The following is a 21258-nucleotide window of genomic DNA, read 5'->3' on the forward strand; positions in this document are numbered from 1 at the left end:
TTAGTGCGCTATCAACAGTATTCCCATCCCAAACCCAAAACATAGCATTATACCAGCTGCTGGCAAGAAAGTCAACTGCGTTCCAGCTGAAACAACAACAGAAACAAATTATGGGAAAAAAACTAAGAGTGCTCAATGCATTACACCGTATTATTCTATAAATATTATCCTATAAATGTGGTTTTGGTGTTGTTTGTTTTTATATTATACCAGTATTTCCAGTGGTCCAACACAAAAACCAGGCATTTTCATCAGTAATGTTAAGCCGGGTTCTCTTTCAGCAGAGGTGGGCTTAGAGGTAAGTTTGCCACCTTCCAAGGTAGGTGCCACAAGGAAATCTTGTTTGGTATTTACTACTACAAGGATACTGCATCACTGTATAGTTACTAGCTGTGTTCTGTTCTTTTTTTTTTTTTTTTTTTTTTTCCCCACATGGAAGAAATGCCATGTGGTTACATTTAAAATGAAGCAAGTTTCCTAAACTTTAAGAACTTGAGAAGTGCCCTACTGGGTCAGACCAACAGTCCATCGAGTTCAGTATTCGAACTCGGTGCCAGTAAGAAATGCTAATATGGGAGGATGTGCAGGCCTGGCAACTTTCCGTTCTGTTCCCTTTAGACTCTGCCAGTACCTACGATTATTGTATTAAAAATGGTAGAGACTATATCTTTTCCTGTTTTCATTTAATATATGTACTAATTTAGCATCTGTACTAAAATTTGGATTAACTCCTTTAGGTTGGTGATCAGATCGTTGAGGTAAATGGAGTGGACTTTTCTAATGTGGATCATAAAGAGGTAAGATCAAATCTTCCTAATTCCCCAAATACATAACTGTCAGCTTATTAAGCATCTGTCCAATTTTCCTGGCTGCAAAAAGTATGTTTTGATATCAGGCTGCTTAGACAAAGAGGTGGTGTTTTGAACATAGGAATTTGGACATTTGATCTACCACCTTGTTTAGTTCAGGTAGGTCTTCTGGAAATTCTAGCCTTGACAACCAGCATCTCTCATCCTGTTGTATGTGCAGGCCTTTTATTGCTTAATTCAGACTGATTTTTGTTTTGCTTTAATTTGCAGGCTGTCAGAGTGCTCAAAAGTAGTCGTACTTTGACTATCTCGGTGGTAGCAGGCGCTGTAAGTAGTATATTTATAAAAGCAGAACATCTATGGAAATTGCTATGTGGGCAAATAAATGATAAAAATAAATAGGTAAGAAGTGAAGCTGTGTTTCATTATAATGTCTGTCCCTCTGAATTCTGTCAAAACAGGGCAGTGTTGAGTGGCTTTTGATTATTTCATTAATAACTATCCACAGTCTTCTCAAAACACTTTTGTGACTGTGGGCCAGCGCAAAACCATTCCCTTGACAAGGAATGGAAATTAACTTTATCATAATGGTTTCCTATGTTTGAGAGCTGCTGTTCTAACAGATAGCTGCTTCTGCTGAAACACGAAAGGTTTTTTTCCTTGTGAATAGCTGATGTCTGAGTTTTATTCCAGATTAATTCCCTGTGTAACTGTTTATCTGATCTCTTTAGTGTATCAGCGCATTGAAAATTGTTCAGTTTTCAATTTCCACGGTTTTGTACAACAGAACTATATGCCTTTGGGGCCTAATCTAAAGCCAGCTGAAGTTAATTAAATCTTTCCACTGACTTCAGTGTGGCTTTCAATAAATGTTTTATTGGTTTTACTGTTTTAATCCTTCTTATAGTAAAATGTATAGTTATATACAAGAGGATACTCAAGTTCCGTAGACTAATCAAAGATGGTATTTTTCTAATTGCCTTGCAACTGAATTAAATAGGGAAAGCAAGATTTAATAAATCAATTAAGCTACTTCTAAGGGCTCATGTATACTCTGTAGCTATATTAAGGAATTCGTGGTTTAATTAAACTACTCTTAGAGTAACAAAAGATGCAGCTGTCGGAGGCATTGTAGATGCTGTTTAAACAAAGGATCCAGGAACTCAACATCCTAAGGGGGATGTTTCAACTCCCAGCTATGTAACCAACTGTTAGAAAAGATGGGATCTGCTACAGAATCCCCTACACAGGGATTGCATCCTTCAAATGGTGAATTTTTGCTATGGAACTCTTCTGCTCCATCCTACTCCACCTTGTGTGTTTCTCCTTTCCTCAAGGCACATCTTTGTATTGAAGAGGAGGTTGCAAATGGAAACAGCTTCTCTACTTTTTTTCTGTCAGCAAAGACCGTAGTGCAAAGGCATTCTTCACTGCTTGTTTTTGTTTAAGCTGTCTGCTTTGAGCCTTAAAGACATGAAAAATTCTGCCTTCCTAACTAACATGGGATTTTAATTTCAGTAGTGAAAATTAGATAAATGTTATCGAAGCGTTCCACAAATAGCACCATGGAAATATCTTTCTTGAATAGAAAACAGTGCACGTTTCTTAACTGTAAAGCAAATGGAACAGGAACAAAACCAACTTAAACACATCAACTATATAACCTTTTGGCAATGTATGTTTCCTGTATTTGAGTTCCCTGTATGTTTCCACGGCAGCCACAAGAGCATTAAAACACAGTTGCTGTGTAGTTGTCTTCCACATTGGGATTCATTCAATGTGCTGTTCTCTAGCATTGCATTGCTCAATTAGATTTCAATAAAGTATAATGTGGAGTTTCTTCTGGGTGACACACTGAGCATGTCTTTGGCACGACCCCTGTGCTATTGTTGCTGACTTTAGTAGTTGCCTTGCCTCTTAGGAGGTTTTTAGCACATCATAACTTTGAGAATGAAACTGGAGTAGCTCTTTGGAATGAAGTGATCCGGTCTTTCAGAAAGCATTCCTCAGAAAAAGTAATGTCAGGAAATGGCAGATGTGCCTAATACGTAATCTGTTTTGAATGATCTCCTAGAAGAACTACATTCATGAGACTTTTTCACAACTGCTTTGTGTGGTGGTTCTGATTGCAGGGAAAGGAGCTGTTTATGACTGAAGATGAAAGGCAGAGAGAAGCACGTCTTCGTGAGCAGGAACGCCAGGAGTTAATGCATCAGAAGCGACTTGCGCTGGAGACTAACAAGATCATCAAAGAGCAGCAAGAGAAAGAGAGATTGTAAGGACTCTTATGTAGGACAGTCTGAAAAATTTAGCTTGGATTCGGAAAGAGCATGGAAGACAGGAACAACTGGGATAAGTTGTTCCTTAAGATTCCCAACTTAGATTAACTTAGTTTTGCTGTTGTAGAGTCTGTTCCTAAATCCTTATCCTGTGGTGCCCTTGATGTTCTGGGTTTTCCAAGCTGATATCGTTCAAATATGCCTTGAGTAGAAGGGTCACTTTGTTCCCCAACTGTCGTACCCGTATTGTTCAATGTGATATTAGTTATTTTCCTGATGTCATCCCCTTATCCTTTATCTTTAGCAGGAGTTACAATTTTATACTCCTACAGTGGCACACTGTGGGACTGTCAGAAGGAGATAGTGACTTACAGAGTTAAATAGATGATATGCCCTTATTATCCAGATGGTCATGATTGCCCTCAGGGTTCCTACAAAAGTGTATTTGAACCCTTGGTATCTTAAAGATGGCTTCTAAAAAGGAGTGTTTTTCCATCAGTGCATACATATTTACTGTCTGTGTCTTTTACTAACTATATGCTGACACACTTTGTGCAAGTTCTTACTCAGAAAAAACTGTTTTTATCACTGTGTCCCAATTCCTCTTATTATAGAAGAAAACTGGAGATTTCCCAGAAGGCTGCAGAGGAAGAAGAGAGATATCGCAGAGAAATAGAGCAGTAAGTAATAACCTACATAGGCAATATGCTGCCTGAAAAATGGTCCTTATGTATTAAACTTGGCTGAAAACATTCTGCACATTCTTTTCTAATAAAATAGTGTGTATTTCCATTTAGCTAAATATAGGATCCAATGCGTATAAGTACACCACATGGAATAGGAAACTTACCTGAAAATCAGCACCTGGAAAACATGAGGGCTATGGTGATAATAAATTCAATGTGAAATTGAAGTTGAGTGCTTATTTTAAAAATATGTTATAAATGTATACAGAAACTTAAGAGTAAAGGAAGCTCTGTGTCTCAGAACTTGTTTACTCCGTTGTCACTGAGCTGCTACATTTAATTCTAATGGGAAAAAAAAAGAAACGAATGCTGCAAGGAAATGGATCAGGGAAGAAACAGAGAAGAATGACTGAAGAGCTGGAAAACATGACATATCCACTTAGCTTATATTTAAAAAAACAAACAAAAAACCAAACAAACAAAAAAACCAAAAAAAAAACCCCAAAGCACAGGTTGGTTGTTCACGATCTGTAAGAGCGTAGGCAGCATTGAATTTAATAGCCTTTTTGGTCTATCAGACAGTTCTGAAAACAAAAGCTATGTAGATTTAGACTCAAATAAGGACTATATAATGCTAATTGTCTTGACTAGGTATTTCAGTCATCATAAATTTTAAATAAGCTTTTGCTTTTCTAAGGAGAGAATTAATTACATTAAAACTGTGGCACTGAAACAAGTTCTATAGCCTATTTTATTCAGGAAATACGATTTTTTTTTATTATCGCAGTTTTCTGTTTTTAAAAATCTGTGATTCTAGTAACTAGACACATTCAAAGATTGTATCATAATAAAGTTGGTAATATAAATGTAACTTAAGCATTATTTTACATTTGGAACTTTAAAATTAACCAGTATAATATGTCATTGTTATCACAGTAATTAATTTCCCTTCTAAATGATGCTGGGAAATTGCATGAAAGATAGTGGGAAATTGCACAATGTCTGTTTTGATGCAGCCTTTTAGAGCTAAAATTGACCCTGAAGTACTCGCTTTTGCACCTTTGACATCTTAAACAGTTTTTAATTCATATTCATTCATTTAAGTCCATTTTCATGTACCTGCATTAGCTAAAATTCTCTGATAGAAAAAGTGCAGGGATTTCTGAATCTGTGAGGTGCAAAAAGGAATGTATTCCCCAACTGTCACAAGAGAATAATCTTCTGACAGTCCTGCTGTGGGCTCTACTGCAACACGTGGGTGAATTCTTACATGTTTTCCTTTTCTAATTCCTGGAGAATAGATAACACCCAGTTCTTTATTGTGGTCTGCTGTAGAAATTCCTGCAATAGCCCTGGAAAGCTGCTATAAAAGCAGACCATCACAGGTGAAGAATGATTCCATTCTCCAAATCCAGATTGCCTGTCTGCTATAATGAATGTTCGATATCTGCAGTATCCGTCTGAAGTTAGTGCATCTTTACTCAGAGAGGACTTTCATGACTAGGCTGCCTTGAGGGCTGCTCATTGTAATTTCCAAGTCATGCTCAGGCACTTGTTAAGCTTTTCTGTATTACAATCCAAACTGTTAAGTCAGTGTCGATCTCCTTGGTGTAGAAGAGGGAGGATGGTAGCATGGGGACTTAGATTTGATCGAAAGCTTAGATTTAATAAGGAATCGCAGGCAGGAGGTTTCACTAGAATATAATGCTTTCCTGTATTAACAGTTTGTGAAGATGACATTTTGCACATTTTTAAAATCTTTTCTGTAGGAATTGCTTGTATAAAGTCACTGTGCCCTTTATTAGTATCCTGTATACTTCTTAGGAAAAAATTTCAGATGTGCCTAAATGTCAGAGGTCTTTATGTTCTTCAAGTTATGTTGTATCCCTGTTTTTTTTAATCAAAATGAAATGTAAAAACAAATCTAAACATTCTGTCCTGTGTTCCCTGCTATCAACTGACCTTAGTTGCAGATTTGATGATAGTGCTTTGACCACCTATGGATATTTTTTAAATTTACCTTAGCTAATTTAGAGATTCAAAAGATAATCCAAGTGTAAATAGCATTGCATATATATACAGCCTGGTAAATTTTGGCACTATGTATCATTTTACCAGTTCAGGACAGGCTACATCCAAGAACAGATCTTGGATCACTTAAAGGCATCGTATATGAAGCTACAAGCTGTTAGGTTATATGGCAGTTCTCTTGTGACCTACTTGGGATTTGTGGAATATTCCTTCAAAATGTCCTTTTTTGGTCATGATGCCTTTCTAGGTGCCTTCTAGGTAATTTACTTGTTTTATGAGCTCCTGTGTCCGGAAGTGACCATTCTTCTTTTTTTTTTCTTTTGTTTTGTTGTGTTGTTTTTTTTTCTTTTTCCTAGAATGCTGAATTTGTGTCTCAACAGTATTTAGGTCTTTTTGGGAAGAGTCACTTTTTAGTGTAGCCTAGGACTGTGTGTTTAGGAAGCAACCACCAAAATGGAGACAAGATATTGAAATAACACACACACTTTTTAGGTATAATTTACCATTGTAACATCCGTTTTAGGTATGTGGTACATAGTCTGTCACTTAGTATGTTAGTTAAAAGTGGCTATTTTTCTAATAGATACTTCCCATTTCTAAAAAAAAAAAAATATTAGATGAGGGATGGGTTTTTGCTTCAGTTAAGGTGACAGTCAGTATTGTAGTGGGCTTTATATCTGTGCAGGTGTTTATATAACTGGCCTTTGAAGTCTCAATATTAAATAAGAATATTTTACTCCGTTGCATTATATTTTACAAATTATCTTAGTAGCTTAGTAAATAAGACTTTGATTGATGAAAGGAGTTTGGTTTGGGGGAAGCGGCAGTTTACTTTGCTATTTTTACTTTGATATTTAAGAGAAAAATAAAACATACTGAACACTAAATAGCTGTAATGACTTTATGTTGATGCTGTTGTTTTATACTCAGAATTCCTAGCTGCATTTTTTTTCCTATAGGATAACAGCAGAGGAGGAGAAATTTAAAAAGGAGTGGGAAGAAGACTGGGGTCCTAAAGAACCTCCCAGATATCTAAAAACTGTAACTGCAGAAGTGCACTCTGCCCCTCGTTCCAAACAGAAGAGTAAGTAATTGATTTCAGTCTGCTTCCTAGGGAAAATATTTGTTTCAGACACATCACTGAGCTATATGGAACATATCACCAGTTTGTGTCCAAGCCAAGTTAGTTATGGCTTGGTTGTTTTCAAACGGCTGGAAGCATATGATAGATTAATGTAATAGCTCTTATTTAACAGGTGCCTGGCTCACAAAATCTACATCCACTCAAACAGTCATGGTTTTTAAGAAGCAGTGTCAGTAGCAGGAAAAACTGGGCGGGGGGTGGGGAGGGAAGTCTTGTGAAGAAATTGTCTGAAGTGTCAGTCTATTTAGCTTGAGGGTTTGATGCATTGCTTTCCATGTTGGTTTTGTTCAGTGTTTTACTTGTCAACCTTTTCACAGAGCGGTTCCTGCATCAGTAGAGTTGTGCTAATTTCCACTATTAAAGTAGTGCTGCATTTTTTTATATGATCAGTGACTGTGTTTTCGTGTCCATCTGGATAAGCTGATATTTAAATGTTAGATTATATACACGTGTGTGCTTTCATCTCAGTGAAGAAACTATTACTTACAGTAATAAGTAATATTTTAGGTTTTATGGGCATTTTATTACTGGGTTTTGTTACTTTTGAAAATGAAAGTATGAAGAAGGGGAGACAAGGGTTTGTTTTTCTTCTTTCACTTGAAATTAGCTTTGAGCTTCCTGCATTAATCATATCAGCAAATAGTTTAACATCACTTTTATATTTGAGAAGAGATCTTGGGAGCTGGAGCATTTGAAGGTAGAAAACTAGTACTAGATTTGTAGTCTCATTTGGAGTGAATGAATGCACTTTGCTATTCCTATTGTTACTTTTTTTTCTTCTCCCTTACTCTAAATCAGTGTATTATGGAGGGTGGATTTTAGGGTTTTGAGTGTTTTTGTCTGCTTTTGTCTGCTTGCTTCTAACTAGAAAAGATAGATATGTAATCCCCAATTTTGGCTTGGAGGAAATGAATTCAGCGTTTAATTTTCAGAAAAATCTAAAGGTCTTTTCCCTCATCTCTTCAGCAGGACTTCAGTCCTCTCTTATTTTGTCAGTCTTTGGTGGCTGTAGGAATGTATTGAAGCTCTCTTGCTTCTCTTCCATGAGGAGTAAACAACTTAATGTATTGAGTATGATTAAAAAAAATGCAACAGAAGCCATTGTTGCCAAGCAACAGTAAGACACTAAGCAAAAAAAAGAAAAACCAAAGATTCTGAAGAATCAGCGACTTTACTTGTTCATGCTTTTTTTGACAATTATCTTGAAAAAGAAATGATGATGGCATAATGATGTTTACAACTGTCGCAAAAATAATCTTGCATGCTAGAGCTTAGGTAGCAAAGCCTGTAAGCATGTACTAATTAAAAGCATGCAATCAGAACTTCTGAATCAATTCCTAGTGACCTAATCATGAAAAAGCTAGGCACATTTCTAAGAATTTGCAAAATTCAGGCATCTGTGTGTGAGGTCCTGTATGTAGTAGCAGATCTGTTAATATCTTAAATAGACCCTTTGTCAGAGGAAAAATAAATCTTGCTTTTTCATGTGTAGATTACCTGTAGACTTTGAAACACCTTTTCCTTTTTCTTTTTTCTATTCCCCTCCTACTATCATTTTACTTACTGAATCTACCTCTTTTTCCTCCCCTGTTCTCCTTTTTCCTGTCTTTTTCCTCTCTTCATCCATTGCAGCAAATCTTTCACAAACAGGCTGTAGTCTGCACAGCCTGAAAATTGATTTCCTATCACTGGGCAGTCTGCTTCAGAATTAGTCAAGAGACTGAGGAGGTACTGTTGTACACCGCAATGTTTCCGTGAAGAATTGCCCTGAAGTGTAAGTCTGTCTTAGTTGTCCAAAGGAATTTTAGACGCTTGGAGCTTAATTTACAGTTAAGAGTCTAAGTTGGGAGCTATAGATAATATGTGAAGAGTGTACTAAAATGGCATTAGACAAAGGAAAAAGTGGAAAGTACTAGTGGAGCAGGTGTTGGATAACTTAAGGGAGACCTGGGTCAGTTCCTAACCAGATTACATAATTTTTTTATGTGACTTTGGGGAAGTCACTTAACTTTTCATGGTTGAGAAACTGAGATGGGGAAATGTTTCATCTGCAACCATCCTTTACACATTTAGTTTTCTGTTTCTTCAGTGTTTGCTCTGTATAGCGCTTAACCCAGTGACAGCACAACAGAAGGCTATTATTTCTTTTTGAAACCAGATATCCCAGAACTGCTGATGGCTTAATTACAGGAAAAGCCACCTACCTCTGCAAGCTTCCCTTCACAGCAGAGCAGACTAATTGGCGATATGCAGATCCTAACTGCTCTTCAGGTTTGAAGGAGGTTGGAAATTGATTTGATTTAAGCAGGAGCTCAGTTTTTTTCAATTACGTGGAAAAATATCCTGTTGCTAACTTCTTATTATTTCATGGAAACTTCTAGTTACTCATTGCTGATCTCTTTTTCATTTCGTGGGAACCTCCAGTTAGACTGTCATTTCTATCTCCTCACTCCTTTCCTCCTTTGTTTCTCTAGTAGATTTAGAGGGAGTTGCACATGACCAACTTGAAACAGATGACATGGATGAAGTGATCACGAAGCAGGACAAACAGGTTTGCCGCTCAGCCTTAACTTCCTATCCTGATTCAGATTCTTCCTGTGTTTCTCTTCCTCCTGACAGTCAGTCTTGATAATGAACTGATCATTTGGTTTTGCTAGGGCAGTATATGTGGTCCTTTGGTAAATGATGAAAGGTTATGATGCTGTTGCTGTCATCGCTTTCTAAAGATACCTTCATACAAGTACAAAATCTATTAATCCTACAGAAAGGTGTATTGTATTGAGAGCTCTGTGTGTTATCAGTGTTTCTTCTGTAAAATTATGGTAACAGATTCTTTTGTATGTTTTTACTTAGCAATGTGGTTTTAATATTTGTGCACTTGGCTTGAAATATTTTATCCTAGGAAACAGAGCTTTTCTTGTCTCCTTAAACACCACTGTGTTCTGCCAGAAGCTTGAATGAGTTTCAATACCTGTTTCATTTTAAGAAGACTTGTTAAAACTAGTGTAAAGTGGGACTGTGACCATAGAAATCTTAGCAATGCATATGGCTGTATGGTTCTGTATGAAGATTAATTGTTGCATTTGCTTTGTGTAACATAGAATGTGTATCAGTAAAATAAGGGGAACTTGTGACTAAATGTACTAGCACAATTGGTCAAGAAGTCATCTAAGAACTTGTCATGTAATATCGAACCTTTGGTGTTGCGCCTTCGAATAAATTTTAATCAGTTGCATGTGTCAGCATAGATTAATCTGAATCTGAACCAGTCCTTGACTTTTCTTCAATTTTTGTAGCTTTTGGATGGTTTTATCGGTATGAAGGAAAATTTCCCACAATCCGCAAGGTACAAAGTTTGATATGTGAATTTGTTTGCTGTGCATTTTGATTTTAATTCCTGTTTTTTTTCTTCTTCTCTGTTATTACTAGACATTCTTTATAGTAAACGTTTCTCCTCTAAATGTGTGCTCAAATTAAGATGCATTCAGAATGCATCTGCCTAGGAGTTTGTCCTTTTGAATACTGTGGACTTTTCAAGTCCTGCCAGCTGCAGTGGGGAGTGTATGTCAATACTTTGCAATACAATGGGCAGTACCTGTCTTTAGGCTCTCCAAAAGTCTTCAGAATAATGTATCAAAAAACATACGGAGACAAAAATTCAGTGGGAACCAAGTATGTAGTTCCCAGTTATACCTTTGCAAATCTCCTAGTAAAAGGCATGCTGAAGGCAAAAGGCTTTTAGGCATCTACATCACACAGAATGAGCAAAACCAGTTGAAAATCTTTAAGCTTGATAGAATACTGTATCTGTAGAGTTGCTGCTAAAGTATTGCAATTTCAAATTATTAGAGTTTCAAATAATACTTTATTCCTGCTGTTGCTTTATTCTCTTTCTTTCTTTTAATGTCTATTAGCCATATTATAGGGGGTTTGTGATTGTGTTGTGTGTTTGGGCTTTTCTGTGATGGCTGATGGTAATTAACTGGGGTAGAAGTGTCAAGGAGAGATCATATGTCTATCTTCTGGGAACTCAAGGTTTCTGAGGAGGTCAGGATTGTTTCTGACAGGTGAAGTATTTGTGTTACCGTTAAGGACTATTACTTTAACCTCCTGTGAGGACAGGAAATGTCTATTCTCCTTAATAGAGAATAGGAAATTATGGTACACTCCGATACCATTTTGTACTGCTAGCAACTGTAAATCACCATGCATCTGTAACTTATGTGAAAGCCAGTGCGGTTAGGATTTCTACCTGAAAAGTATAAATACATGTTATGAAAACTCAGTCTCTTCACACAAATAGGTCATCTTCTGTATTGCTGCTGACAAAGATAGTTTAGAGAACCTCCAAATACCTCTTCATATGGTAATGAAGATCTTACCCAGTTCCTGTTGAACTCTACTATACAGTGTGGACTAGAAGCTTGAAAATATGTATTTTTAATCTTTTTCTTTTAGAAATACTTTTAAATCTGGAAGCGATGAATTTTCATCCTACTCCAAATTGCTAATTGCTTTTTTGTCTTGTTTTAAAACCAAAATTTTGCTCTGTACTAAAAATGTTTTTAATAGGAAGTAAACTGAATCCATGGGGAAAATGGATGGAAAGGATGACTCATCCTGTTGTATGTGAATGCAGCTAAGACGGTCTGATATATGTTCATATTCTGGAACATTTTGGCATGTGTACTGCTTAATGTGCCTTACATCCAGTAATTTTTCAAATGTTGATACCTAGCAGGTTGACCTGCCAAATGTTACATTTAGTAGACTGTACTAAATGTATCTTCTAATTTATTAAATGATAAGATCGTATCAGCAATTGTTATTAAGGTACAAACTAATTTGCCTTGAATAAAACGTGCCAATAGAACTATGTTTATGTTAAAACGTTAGTGTGAAAAGCTAGATTTTAAATTTTTTTTACTTAAACTCTTTCTTAATTTTTGTCTCTGACAATTATTTATTTATTTATTTATTTACCACCACTTAACCATGAAGCAGTAGGCAACGTCCCACTGAACTCAGCAGTACAAAATTCCAAGTCAAGTTAATACTACTTGACTGGGAGAATTGACTTTTGTAGATGTCAGGGAAAATGTCTGTTTTCCAAGGCTTTATTATCAATATTATATGTAAAAGGTGGAAGCAAGACAAATAATACTATGTAAGGCGAAGCATGTTCATGCTTTGAATTCCCAAAACCACGATGAAAAGTCAGTAGCTGATAATAATGAGCAGAGCAAAATCAAACCCGAAGCATAGCCTCTCTGGGCACAGGCAGTAATTGACAATAAGTGGCCAGCTGCTCCTCCTTACTTTTTCATAAATAAAAGGAGGACATGGGCTTTCCAATATGAACTAGACCCTACCAGTACAAACAAGAGAGAGGGCAGAAACGTGGCAACATTAAAGTAGAAATTAGGAGCATGGGATATTTCGAAGACAACAGGAATAGAAGCTCCAAAAAGACTATGTAGTTTTCCCCTTTGGTTGCACTGTACATCTAAAATTTTAGAGTTGCTTTGTGCTGTATTAGTTCACTGACGTGAGTAGATTTTTATCCAGTTCTTGTAGGAGATACTTGGTCTTCATGATGCAGTGTTCTTTCCTGGGAGCAGTACAGTTTCTGCACTGATCTAAGACTTTCCTTAGTAATTGCTTATTTCATTCGTATTAAGGCATGCAATGCTCATTTTAGGACATATGCATGAAGATGTTTTATGCATAGAATATTCACATCTACCTATACATGAGCATCTGTCACCTGAAATCAGTCAGTCTTGTCTTTATATAAAAATATCAGAACAAAGAGATGGCAAATCAAGACCTAACCAAAATTGTTTGAATATTCAAAGTTTTGTAGTGGGCCTGTGTGCCCTAATGTTGGAACTTTGCAGAGAAGCAAAAAAGTTGAATTGTCTGATCTTGTCCAATTTATGTTAATGTGCACAGGCCCTCCAAATAAGGTTGAGTTTCCTGCAAATTGCTGGGGAAATGGACTTTAGATTTTCTTTTAAAAGACCGTCCCCATACTTGCACAGACTGTAATTAAATTTTCAAGGCAGGCACTCATGTACTGAGTTTGAAGTTTGCGATGTTTTTAGCTGATGTAAAAATATGAAAAACAAAACCAACAAAACTTCCCAGAAAGGGAAAGAGCGAAAGAAGTCAAAAAGTGACAGTCTGTGTGAACAGAAGAAGAATAAAAAGGAAATGGAGTTTGAGCAAAAACTTGCCAAAGAGAAAGAAGGAATGTTGGAGAAAGAAAAACAACTGAAAATAAATCGTCTCGTGCAAGAGGTATGTTGTGTTCTCCTATCAAGTGCAAAATTATATTGAAAGAAAATGAGCTGAATCTTTAGTGGAATTATCTTAGCAGGACACTTGTTTAATTATGTCAAACATAATGAAGTTTGAAAAAAATTGCTGTTTCACTGCAAAACTCTGTTCCCACGTTTGCTTGTTTCTACAGTCAGTTTTTGCCCAAATGAGAGGATACTTCTGCAGTTAATGAGTGTCCATGTGTAGTGATGAATTTAATGAAAGACAGTAAAAGAGGAAATAATTCTCAAAAGCATTATTAGTTTTAAAACTAATTTAAAGGGAATTTCATGCTTTTGAAACATATTTGTATTGTAACTATACCTATAACCTTTTTTCATGCATTGGCATCACGATTAAGGTATCTGAGACAGAACGAGAAGACCTGGAAGAATCAGAAAAGGTGCAGCACTGGGTGGAAAGACTTTGTCAGACACGGTTAGAACAGATTTCCTCTGTGGAGAATGAGTCTCCTGAGGTAAAAGTCTGGCTTCTCCATATATTGCATGATCTCTAAATAACTCATGAGTTGTCTCCTAAAAGCAACAGGTTTTTACCAGAGAAAAATCTGTCTTGATCTTTCCCTCTCAGCCTTCATTCAGAGAGGGAGAAAAAACGTCAGTAATTGATGAATTACAATCTATAGTATTTGCTGCTCCTATGTCTTGCAGATATTTTTTTTTATTATTTTAATGAACTGGTTTTATTTTGTCCTTCTTAAGTATATTATTACAGCAAAATTAACCGTTTTCTTGGCTCATTAGCTGTTTAGGCTAGGTGGGACGTGTTACCAATAATAAAACTGAGACTAGAAGACCCAGACATATTTTTAGTATCCTATGAAATAAGAACATCATTGATCATAGAATCATAGAATGCGTTGGGTTGGAAGGGACCTTTAAAAAGGTCACCTAGTCCAACCCCCTGCAGTAAGCAGGGACATCTTTGACTAGATCAGGTTGCTCAGAGCCTCATCAAGCCTGGCCTTGAATGTCTCCAGGGATGGGGCCTCCACCACCTCTCTGGGCAACGTGTTCCAGTGTTTCACCACCCTCATTGTAAAGGACTTCATCCTAATGTCTAATCTAAACCTACCCTGCTCTAGTTTAAAAACATTGCGCCGTGTCCTATCGCTACATGCCCTTGCAAACAGCCCCTCCCCAGCTTTCTTGTAGGCCCCCTTCAGGTACTGGAAGGCCACTATAAGGTCTCCCCGGAGCCTTCTCTTGTCCAGGCTGAACAACCCCAGCTCTCTCAGCCTGTCTTCATAGGAGAGGTTCTCCAGCCCTCGGATCATCTTCATGGCCCTCCTCTGGACCTGCCCCAACAGGCCCATGTCCTTCTTGTGCTGAGGACTCCAGAGCTGGACACAGTACTCCAGGTGGGGTCTCACGAGAGCAGAGTAGAGGGGGAGAACCACCTCTCTGGATCTGCTGGCCGCGGTTCTTTTGATGCAGCCCAGGATGCAATTGGCCTTCTGGGCTGCAAGTACACATTGTTGGCTCATGTCCAGCTTCTCATCCACGAGTACCCCCAAGTCCTTTTCCACAGGGCTGCTCTCTATAACATCATCCCCTACCTGTATTGATAACGAGGATTGTCCCAACCCAAGCGTAGGACCGTGCACTTGGCCTTGTTGAACTTCATAAGGTTTGCTTGGGCCCACCTCTCTAGCTCGTTCTGGTCCCTCTGGATGACATCCCATCCCTCTGGCACATCAGCTGCACCACTTAGCTAGTGTCGTCGGCAAACTTGATGAGGGTGCGCTTGATCCCACTGTCTGTGTCATTGAAGACGTTGAACAGCACTGGTCCCAGTACAGATCCCTGAGGGACACCACATGTGACCCCTCTGCATCTGGACATTGAGCCATTGATCACCACCTTCTGGATGCGACCATCCAGCCAGTTCCTTATCCACCGAACAGTCCACCCATCAAATCCGTATCTCTCCAACTTAGAAGGATGTTGTGGGGGACCATGTCAAAGGCCTCACAGAAGTCCAAATAGATGATATCCGTAGCTCTCACCTTGTCCACTGATGCAGTCACTCCATTGTAGAAAGCCACTAGGTTGGTCAGGCAGGACTTGCCCCTGGTGAAGCCATGCTGGCTGTCTCGAATCACCTCCCTGTCTTCCGTGTGCCTTAGCATAGCTTCTAGGAGGATCTTTTCCATGATCTTCCCAGGCACAGAGGTGAGGCTGACAGGGCGGTAGTTCCCAGGGTCTTCCTTTCTACCCTTTTTAAAAATAGGTGCAATGTTTTGATTGATGATGAGCTCTTGGATGATTCCTTGTATTGCATGAGATAAAGGTATGGGTTAAGAAAATGACCAAAAGATAAGAAACTCCCAAAGAATAGGGTTCAGTTTTGTGTTTTAAATAGTCCCCTTTAATGAAGGGAGTTGCAGATAGCGATTGTGCCTTAGAGCCTGATGGTTCTAGATGTGCAGTGAGGCTTTCCCACCATCCTGCTGCTCTGGCTCTCTTCCAAGCACAGCTGCTTTCAAGAGGAACACTGCAATCTGCTGAACTCCCCTGGGATCCCAGAGAAATTGCAACCACAAAAGGGACCCTTGGGGAACACTCGCATGAATTTCCTTCAGGTCAATGTGGAGCAGCTCTGAAAAAAGCAGCTGGTCTTCTGTTCTTCCTGGCCTCAGGCTGAGATCCATGTTGGCTCTTCAGTGCAGATCTCTAGGACAGTGGAATGATTATGTTGAGTTTCTTTCACTACCTAAATTTGGCTGCCTGTGTTCTGCTAGATCTTTGTCCCCCTTACTTTGTAAAGTAAGAGGGAAAATTACAGATTAAAATCACTTTTGTATTTCCAGAGCTCTACCGTGATTTAAGACAAGCACCCTGTGTTGTATTTGCTCCATCAATTCTTCTATTACATTATGTATAAATATTCTATTACATTTCTACAAAACTGCCCAAGCAGCTAGACTCCTGTAAAACACAAAACCAGAACACTTCTGAGGGATAAAGGCAGCTGAACGATATTAAGTACTACAGGCTTGAACTGCTACTTGGGTACAAGAGCAGTCATGATCTCTTGTCCTCTGCTAAAGAAATAGCTATTTTTTTTTAGTACCAAGGGGTGAGTATGGCAGATAAGGAGATCCCAAAGAATGTCATCAGAGGTACCCACTTGAGGGAAGTATTGTCATATTAGACTGTAGGACAGCTCATCTCTACAGTGTTTCCTCAACTGTGTCTTTCTTAAGTACTTCAGTTTGAGTGTTGAAAGAAGTGTTAGCAACTCTTAACAGCATATGTAGAAACCTTCTTCATACACACAGCCTTATTTTTTGGGTGAGCTGTTAATGATATTCAAACTCTGGATGCATCTGGTGTTGATTAACAGAACCTCCAGAGGATCTTAATTTCATAGCACCCTAAACTTCTTGTTTTGATGGCTGCTTAAGCTTACTTTCCCCACTTGTGTTAACATCTGGTTATGTTTACACCAGACTTTAGCCCCTTCCCTTTTTTAATAACATGGAATTTCAGGGCCCATCTTCCATTACTTTCCTTTTATATAATCACCTTTGCAAGGAGCAGTTCTTGCTTTCTCTTCGTAAGAGATAGAGTGTCAAGAGTTGCATTATCTGTGATTTGTCCTGTGATTTTACCGTCTGAAGACTTCACGCAGTTGGGTGTTTTGGGTGAGGTTTTTTGTTTGGGGTTTTGGGGTTTTTTTGTGTGTAATCCCCCATGCCCCAACAGCCAGGGCTACTGTCACAGCACTCCAGTTCTCTTCTTTCTAAACTGGAATCCCAAGGAGTGCTTTTAAAAAGGCCTTACTGAGGAAAAGGTTTATGTATATTCTGTGTGGGAGAAGCCAAGCGCTTCCTGTGCAGGAGCAGGTAGGCTGAGTGATGTTCTAGGATTTGCCATTAATTTCTTCAGAGCTGTTGCAGGCAGATGCACTGTTAAGGCAGATTTCTGTTCTGTTGCACATAGTTGACAAGTGGACGTCCTTCTGCTTCTCCTTCTGCCACATCAATGCGGCGTTTTGCTGGTGGCCTGCAGCTTCATACCACAGATCTTGATGATATAAACTTAGACGAAGTTGACAAGCCTAAACAACGTGTGGCACCACCTCCGCCACCACCACCCATTGTTACTCCAGGACCATCAGCTTATCCACTCCCTACATCAAATGTTCCGCTTTCAAGAGGTCCAGCCCTGGCAGTAACACCAGCTTCCCAGGTGACCTCATGATCTGTTTGGATGCATGTGCCTTTACCATTCCCCTGCCTGGCCTTCCTCCCCTGCTCCAGTCGCCCACTTTATTCATTGGATCTACCCATCTGCCATATGTGGTGTTAAAAGAAGAAATGAAGTGGTTTCGTTGTTTCATAGTAGTGAATGCAGTCCAGAGATAGCTTTATTTTGATTTTTTCAAATTTAAGTTCAGAGGGTTTTGCTCTCTCTTCCCTAAGCACATTGTAATCCTACCACATGCAGTTATCTTGGGCAGAATGTATCAGTTAAAAAGACAATTTGGACTTGAGTGTTTAAAAAAAAAAAAAAAAGCAATGGCATGCAGCAGATTTAACTCATAGTTAAATTTGAGAAAAATATCCGTGTAGTGAAAATGACTTGTTGAAAGTGTTTTAAACATGCTTTGTTAGGCAAGAAAAGTGAACAAAGAAAATTATCTTAAAATCAGAAGCTCAAACTTTATAACATCAATGCTGTATAAATTACCATTAAAATACTTCCAAATGAACAAGAGCTGGTAATCAGGTTTAACTTTTTTTTTGCACACACAGGAATTAGGGATTTCTTTGAGAAAAATTGTGACTTTCTCTTTATTACAATCCCAGCCCAAAAGAGGATCAAATATAAGAAATCTTGTGCCAGATCTTACTTTAGGAGAGAAATGGCAGCTGTTTCATCTTAATTCCCTTTGCTAAGCACTGTAGTGGGATTCATGTACTCATTTTTGTAGCAAAAGATTCTAGGGGGATCCCATATGGTCACTTCTTTCCTACACAGTTTTCTGCATGGATTGACTGACTGCATTGTTGGCTTTCTTTTTTTTGCATGTTTACTTGGAAATCCTAGGCTTTGCGTTTGCATGATTCTGGTTACAGTGGGGAAGGATATGCAAATTAATCACTTCTCAGGGGAAACTGGCAGATTATGTGAATAATTGCCCTAATCTGAACTATGAATCTTTTCTAAACTTAAATAGACATCCAATAGTGCTTAATCTATATGGTTTATATGTTCAAAGTGCCAGGAATATGCTAGATCCACTGAAATGGATGTGTCAGATGTTCTTATAGATGACAGATTTCCCAAGTTGTTTGCAAAATAAAAATGGTGTGAAATGACACAAGTGTACAAAATACTAGTTCAGAGGAGAAATACATTCTCCTAACGCTAACAGAAAATATTCAGATAAAAGAAGTAACATAAGAACTGCCATACAGGATCTGACCCTAAACCCATATATTCCAATATATGTTTCTGGCAGTTTTTCACTGCTAGATATGTTAAAGAAGAGGTCAATAATTAAAGAAAAATATATCAGGTAACAACAACAAAAAAAATAACCTAGCCTTCAAAAATGATAAGCCAGTTTTCACTGAATATAACTAGTGTATATGAGGAAATAACTAATCTCTTAGAAAAGTATTAATACTGAGACAAAGCTTCTTCATTTATAACTAGATAACCCTGTATTCCTGATGTGGTTTTACAAATGGAAGAAAAATCAGAAGCTGGACAATTTATCCTTGCTGGTTTTTATGAAGTCATTTTTTAACACCATAGATAAGCAGAAGCAGTGCACTTTATTTGACTTCACCAATTAAAGATCTTGTGTTTATGCCTGCCAAAGCTGAAAATAAGACAACCGTTGTTGTCCCATAAGTGTGCTTTTCTAATATTACTGAAACTGGTAAATCTTCTCTATGTTGCTAAGGAGTTTTTTTCACCACATTGTTTAATTTCAAATTCAGCTCGAACAAATACCTGACAAAAGGAATGAAATCCTGTCAGATACATTCTTGACAACTAACTATTAAGATATCTGATATAAATTGATCTGTTTCTCAAAATTATTATTAGCTATATACTTTATATGAACCTGGTACTAAGTCTGTTACTGTTTAGGTTGTAAGAAACACCTCCCACGTCGGCAAAGTACCTTCTGTGTCAAGCAATCCGTTGGTATGTCATGTACTGTTAATAGTGACTGTAGTTTTATGAACTTCCTATGTAATGCTAATGTCAAGGAAATGTCGAGGGTTTGACTCTGCATGGCTAATTTATTTAAAATTCAGTGCTTGCATTCATGTGTGTGGATCCATTGCTCTGTTACCTAATACCAGGTAGTGGAAGTGACTCCCAGCGGTCTGAGGACTTCATATTTTAACACTTCATCAACGTACAGCCCAAGTTGGCATGTTCTGTTTGTCATGAAGCATATACTTTGTTCTTCTGTCAAGACAGACAAAAGGAGACAGGACCAAACTATATTTTAAACATAATGGGTGCTAAGAAGCAAGCTTTCTTCTCAGAAGAACCAACGTTTGTTTGGTAGTTCTTTGCACTGATTTTGATTCAGGATGGCTGGATGTCAGGTTTTCCCATTCTGAGGTATTCTAGAAAAGTCTGTCTCTAAATTGTGCAACTCCAGGTGAAATCATCCAGTTCCAGTGAAGCTTCACAAGATGATAGCTGTGAACCTAGTGATTCTTCTAAGATCAGAAAGCTTAACGATATGATACGTTTTACAGTGTGGAACAACATTAGTTGAGAGATATCCACGGGGGCTTTCAAAGATCTGGTTCCAAAACTTCTTCTTTCTTAAATTATTTAAAAGAGGAGGGGTGGGGGGGGAAAGCCAAACAAAAAACACCCCAAAATTCCCTTACTTAAAAAAAAAAAAAAAGTGGCTTAACCAACTTGCTGGAAGCAATTCAAATAATTTCAGAGGATACAGCGTGTACTATATCAATGATATCTGGAATACATCACATTTCCTATGAGAAACATTGACGAAAGTGTGCTGAGAGTTGCTGGGGTTAAGTCAAAAACTAAACCCACAGGGCTCAGTTTTGAACTCTTTTCTTGAATAAAACTATGCTTGACGTCAGTGGGAGTTTTAACTGAGTAAGAAGTGTACAATCGGGTTAGTACGTGCTGGATGATTAGGTCTCGGATGCCTCTGGGTATCTGTACTTTGTGGAGTCAAGGGTAGATAATTAACGTAACTAATTCTTGCTCTTAAGTCAGGATATGTTACCTTGAAATTCTTTACAGAAAGCTGATCATTGCAGTCCTGGTGAATTTCACTTAAAAGATCTATTTAGATATAGATTGGTTAAAATCTCATTTTAGGTTCACTATGTTCTTACACTCAACTTTAGCTTTTATTTTTTTCCTGTAGTTTCTCATTCAGTTCATTGGCTTTATGGGATAAATGCCAAAAGCAGCGATGAGATTTTTCCATAATCTTGCTGGAGAAGTCGTAGTTTAGGGGGGAAAGCTACTCTTTGGATGCAAGAGAAATTATGTTTTGGCTTGTGAACTTTGTAAGTCTTAAAATAATTCTGTAAGCCTTTTGTTGTATTAGTGACATTAAATTCAGTACCATAAACTACTTGTATTGAGGTATGTTGGTGAAATGATGGATTTGTAGAAATTACATTGTGAATTTTAATTTTCTTAAATTAACCCCATAGCAACTTGCTCCAAGTCCACCTACCCAACGACATCCAGGTGTACCAATAGTCTCTAAACCAGTCATGCTGCATCCTGACCCAAACTTTATGGTCAGGCCAACAATCAAATCAGAGGCTCTGGTAAGCCTTTTAATGTTATTTTTCCAAGTGCTACAGTACTGTGGGATTTGTTGTTGACTTGTCCTCAAAGAATCAATGCATGTCTTGTTTTCTGCTAACTAAAACTTATACAGATTTTCAAGTGATCGCTAATGGTAAGTACAAAAGAAGGGTATTT

The 21258-nt window shown here is 37.9% G+C and overlaps 1 protein-coding gene across 7 annotated transcripts in view; it reads left to right on the plus strand.

Moving 5' to 3' along the window:
• Nucleotides 1–21258, plus strand: part of USH1C (USH1 protein network component harmonin) — a 52512-nt gene that overhangs the window by 17446 nt on the left and 13808 nt on the right. For 5 of the 7 annotated variants that reach the window (XM_074585815.1, XM_074585817.1, XM_074585813.1 and 2 more), the window contains 7 exons: nt 214–298; nt 738–797; nt 1080–1136; nt 2942–3084; nt 3703–3768; nt 6765–6889; nt 9424–9500. In XM_074585815.1, the coding sequence (XP_074441916.1) occupies nt 214–298; nt 738–797; nt 1080–1136; nt 2942–3084; nt 3703–3768; nt 6765–6889; nt 9424–9500 (613 nt within the window). Of the gene's footprint in view, nt 1–213; nt 299–737; nt 798–1079; nt 1137–2941; nt 3085–3702; nt 3769–6764; nt 6890–9423; nt 9501–10245; nt 10296–13099; nt 13253–13634; nt 13752–17241; nt 17491–20981; nt 21102–21258 lie in introns of all 7 variants that reach the window. The other 2 variants (XM_074585816.1, XM_074585811.1) reach the window with 2 other exon arrangements.

This window comes from Larus michahellis, chromosome 4 (genome assembly GCF_964199755.1).
Source record: "Larus michahellis chromosome 4, bLarMic1.1, whole genome shotgun sequence".
NCBI lineage: Eukaryota > Metazoa > Chordata > Aves > Charadriiformes > Laridae > Larus > Larus michahellis.